Source organism: Seriola lalandi, unplaced genomic scaffold (genome assembly GCF_002814215.2).
Source record: "Seriola lalandi dorsalis isolate HSWRI2012SDOR001 ecotype SW California unplaced genomic scaffold, Sedor1 jcf7180002054085, whole genome shotgun sequence".
In the NCBI taxonomy this organism is placed as follows: Eukaryota; Metazoa; Chordata; class Actinopteri; order Carangiformes; family Carangidae; genus Seriola; species Seriola lalandi.
In genome coordinates this window covers 92428-97422 of record NW_019524638.1, presented here as the reverse complement: position 1 = coordinate 97422, position 4995 = coordinate 92428, and the positions used below count along the sequence as shown (strand labels likewise).

General features: G+C 41.2%; 1 protein-coding gene across 1 annotated transcript; it reads right to left on the bottom strand.

The window, feature by feature from the left end:
- Positions 1–1590: 1590 nt before the first annotated feature.
- On the bottom strand, positions 1591–3428 carry LOC111652860 (claudin-23-like). The gene has a single exon (XM_023403250.2). The coding sequence runs from the start codon at positions 3375–3377 to the stop codon at positions 2553–2555; it is 825 nt and encodes a 274-aa protein (XP_023259018.1). The 5' UTR covers positions 3378–3428; the 3' UTR covers positions 1591–2552.
- Positions 3429–4995: the final 1567 nt, after the last annotated feature.

Below are 4995 nucleotides of genomic sequence, written 5' to 3'. Positions count from 1 at the left end.
AAACTTTGATGCAGCATTATCTGAACCTGCTACATCCACTGAAAACAATGATGTCACTTTCTCATGAATCTGACTCTTCTTTCTACACAGTAAAAAGTGAGTATTTTTAATTACTGCTATCAGTCTAATTGGCTGCTTTATTGCATCCTTTTTATTTTGAGAACCTGTACATAATCTGTATCGTACTTTCTTTATGACAACATTCAATGGTTATACTGCTTTGTCAATTCAAGAATGATACATTAGGGGCGTCGTGTAGCGTAGTGGTTTAAGCAGGCGCCCCATGTGTAGAGGCTACAGTCCTCGCTGCAGTCGGCCCGGTTCGAATCCCGCATCGGACGGCCTTTCACTGCATGTCATTCCCCCTCTCTCTGCCTCCCCGTTTCCTGTCACTCTCCACTGTGCTGTCCATTAAAGGCATTAAAGGCATAAAAGCCCAAAAAAATATACTTTAAAAAAAAAAAAAGAATGATACATTATACATCTTGCATATTATGCCACAATTAGTAGGATTTTCCATTTCAGTTTACTTTTAATTTGTTGCAAACTTTGTAACACTAATAAGAAAATGTATTTTGAAGCATTGTTAAAGTAGAGGGAATTGGTTACCATAGGACGGCACATTGGCTGTTTAACTAAACAATCTTTTTGTTTAAGAAAAAAAATTCTACTTCATTTTTGTAATAACTATAGCTTTTTCCATTCCACATTTTACTATGCATTTTCCATCTGCTGATCCACTCACATGACAGTGTCAGTGCTTTGCTCCAGAGTCTGTGCCTCAGAAGGCAAAAAAAACCCAACAAAACTGCTAAGCTCATTGTAGCTCAGCTGTCATTGGCTGTGGCATGTAACAGGTCCTGCAGGGAGAACTGCATTATGATTTCCTAGAGGCCAATTTAACTACAAAAGACTTACCGGGAGCTCTACAGGGACAATTGTTCACTACAGTGTTGCCTTGGTTGAGATGTTAAGCCAGTTTAAACAGAGAAGGTAATGCTGTTAGACCAGGGGCACAAATAAACCAGCCTCTCAAACCGGTCTGGCTACATTGTCAGTATGGTTTTAAACTGAGTAGACTGGATGGCAAAGAAAGAAAAACACCACTGTAAAGAGTAGTCTGTTTGTACGTGTGTTTGAACAGTGTCCATAATGACTTCTCCCCTTCCTTTTGTTTATGAATCTGTCCAGGTGTGGCAGAGCAGGAAGCCATCACACTATATGGTTACAGATGATAAAGTACGTTATACTTTGCTTCTCTGAAATATGAACTTTTTTACAATTCTTGCACTAAAGGAAGAGTTTGAACCTTTCTTGAGCCCTATGGACGTGATGTGTTTGTATCAGTCAGACACTTAATGCACTTAACAGGGAAAGTCCTTAGACAAGCCTAAATCAATATGGCTCTCAATTGATGTTTTTTTCTTGTGTCACCCCTGCTTTTTAGAGTTTTACATTTCTTTTTTTTTTAAGTTGTATTTTCTTTACATGCACTTCTGCAGTAAAATATGAAATATTCAATACTTTTCAGCCTTGTCTCCACCCAAGCAAAACAAAAAGAGTTCAACGATAAAGAGACTCAGTCATCTGTTATTCAGAAACACAGTGCACATTTAATAAAATAGCACTTGTATCACAGAGCATTGAGGACAATATCATCAACCTCAACGGGTGGCCCAAAAAGGTCGGCCGTAATTGTAAAGTGCATAAGAATACAGTATTTACAATAAAATCTGAAACATAAAAAAAAAAAAGAAAAAGGTTTATGCATCAGCCAATGAAACAGACAAATGTAAAAGCTTCCTTAAAGGTGAGAATATTTACAAATGGAGTTCAGCATCACTTGCAGAAGGCAACTTCAGCTTTACATCAATTTATCTCAGCTGTACTAAACAGTGTAGCTTTTGTTCACTGGTAAAGTAACACAGAATCCTTCCCTTTCCAGACTTTCTTCATGGCAGTCTCTTTCCACTGTAATATTCAATAACTGCACAGCTTGAGGCACACATCTGTCTTACTATAAAGAATACAATTAATCATAATGAAGCTAAGCCTATAATTAGTCTCATCCTTATAGCCACAGCTGTCACTCAAACATTAAACATATTACTCTTTTATAGATGCGGGCCTTCAAGTATTACTGTCCTATACTGGTGAAACACTGTAATACTCAGAGGCATTTAAAGTGATTCTGCTTCACTTAATAGTGAGTTTACACCTAGTATTTTATAATATTTAAGGTATTTGATCTCTTGATACCACTGAAACATTCATTTATGGTCTCACAGTAATCAGTCAACAATGAGTGTATAGGGTGACTTTAGGTATTAGTTTAAGTTCACAATCTCTTCCAGAATATTATAAATGATTTCAGTTTTATTGTAATCATCTCTAGTATTGTTTTACTACAGTGGTCCAGATAAATAACGCTATAAAGTCATCCTAATTACCATTGCTTCTTTATGGAATCTTTGCCACTCTCAGTTCCTCTTCAAGTTGTTTTCCTTTTCCTGTTTTTTTAATAATGTCGCCAGATGTGGGAGATGTGCTTCTCATAGGTCGGCATCATAAGGTCTACCGGCGTAAGAGGTGTTGACTGACCGAACTGCGGGGCTCTTGGCCCGGGGGAAGGACACATCATCATCCATGGAATCCCTGGAGTATGGGACGCTGCTGGCGCTGCTCCTGGCCCGGTCCAGGGTTGGCACATTTACGCGTCTCGGCGGCGGCTTCTGGTGGCTAAACCGGTCGCCCATGACTTCATCAACCCGTGTCTCCCCTCGGTTCTTTCCTCCGCAGCAACGGCAGATCCCGATGAACATGACGAAGCCGCCCAGGATTTCAAAAATCCCGCCGATGTATCCCAGGATGATGCAGTAGCCGACGCGCACGTCTGTGAGCGCGGTCTCCGATGTGATTTCGTTGAGGATGTGGGTGTACCAGGCGATGGGGATGATGGTCATGACGCCTGAGAGGAAGATCAACAGTCCGCCCAGGCCGGCCACAACCCAGTTAGGCCTGTCTTTCCAGCAGCGGACCCCCGGGATTGCCACGGCCAGCCCGATTAGAGTCACGATGAGGGAGGCTACCATCAAACCCTGAGCGACATTAATGATCTGGTTGTTGAAGTATTCGGTATCCTGCAAGTTGCACTCTTCTCTCGTGGAGGTCGAGGTGGCCCTGCAGATGTCCCAGATGCCTTGCTGGATGAACTCGTCCGGCGGGAGGGTGGTGGGGTGGAGGGTCCTCCAGTTTGGCGCCACAGTGGCGGTCAGGTCCAAGATCCAGCCACAGGGAGCCAAGACCATCCCGAAGATCAGGATGCCCGGGGTACGCAGGGACAACCGGATCCATTCCTCCGTTGATCGCGTCGGCATGATTGCGGCTGCTGTTGAAGTGCGTGCTCTTACTCCCAGACTGACTGTAGTAATTTAGACTCGAGTGTTTTGACAGCCCCAACAGCTGGTCTTAAAAAACAAGTCCGACTGAAACCTGCCAGTGGGCGTGGCTTCAGCCTTACCTGTCTGCCTCTGTCCCCAAATAGGACAGGTGTGGCGCGCCATGCGCCATCCTCACCCGCAACAGCAAAGGCGGGGAGAGTTTCGACGAGGCAGTTATCATGCAAATCTGTGATACATGATAAACGACAAGCAAAAGAGCAACCAGTCAGAGAGGCGCCGGCATCATCAGCTTGCTCAAATTTCAAAATAACAATTTAATAATTTAACCTCCTAAGACCCGAACTCTTGCATGGCGTGCATTTTTAATTTCTCTTTGCTGTTTAGGCTGATTGGGACCTGAGAAAAATGATGTCCATAAATGAGGACATTAGTTTTAAATTTCGATTACTGAGTGGAAGTATAATATCCTCATATGTGGTCACCAGGCCCTTGTTGAGAAAAAGTTAATATTGTGGTCTAGAGAACCCAAAATGTGAGGTCCACATATGTGGACGCCAGGTCCTAGGAGGTTAATATTTACAAACCTTTTACAAGTTACCCAAGTTGTTCCTTAAACGTGTTTATTGCATTAATAAAGGATTATAGTCTTAGGATACTGTTGAAATAGGCCTAAAATAGTCAAAAAGTGTATGTAGCATAAAGGGATGGACACCACATGAACCAAAACAAATAAAAATATATAATATAATCACCCACAAGCCTTGTAGGTGATTATATTATAGATTACTCTTAGAGATTGAAGTGCTTTCTTATTTTGGAAAAGTTCGTTACAATCAGGTTTAGAAGAACAAGCCACACTACTAGATTTGAAAAAAAACAAAACACTATGGCAGTGTGGGAACTGTTTTGACAAGAATGTAGTTCTGCAGGAACCTTCAGGTCCAATACCTCCCTGCCTCTTCGTCTCTCTCTGTTTTCTTCTTCCCTCATTCTATTTATCTCAATCTACATATATCTGTTTCCATTTATCTCTTTGTTTATTTTTGCTTTTTATCTCTTTTTCTGTCTATATTCACACACTTTATCAACTTTATCAATCCCACAGGAAAGAGGTCACGTTTCTTTGGAAATGAGAACAGCTGATGATTGGCCCCGAGACTTACTGTTGGAAATGACCTTTTCTCAGTTTTTAGTGGTCATCATCCATTAAACACCACATTAGATTTTTACTCCACCATGACAAGTTTTGTGATTAACTGCCATGTGTGGAGTCATCAAAATAGATACTCCTACATGACTTGTATTAACTGCTTTTTTTCAGTGGGAAAGGATGAGACTTTGACCTTAATGTCGTCAGCTGTTCAGTTACCAGCAGCCTCTGTGCCAGTTACAGTAAGTCACTAAGTGCTGTTATCAACTTTTCAAGTTTGTGTATTTTCTGCTTGTAAAAGTCAAGGACATAAAAACAAATTTTCTTCAACAAATTTAAATTCAAGTCTCATGTTCTTGAAGCTGCTGGGATCATTTTGCTTTTTTGTTCTGCGAATTGTTTTTTCAGTTCAGGTTTGAGCTTTGACAGACAAATAACAATTGG

What these genes read in the sequence shown, in the direction of transcription:
- LOC111652860 (XM_023403250.2), bottom strand. Translation starts at nt 3,377, where the DNA reads ATGCCGACGCGATCAACGGAGGAATGGATCCGGTTGTCCCTGCGTACC.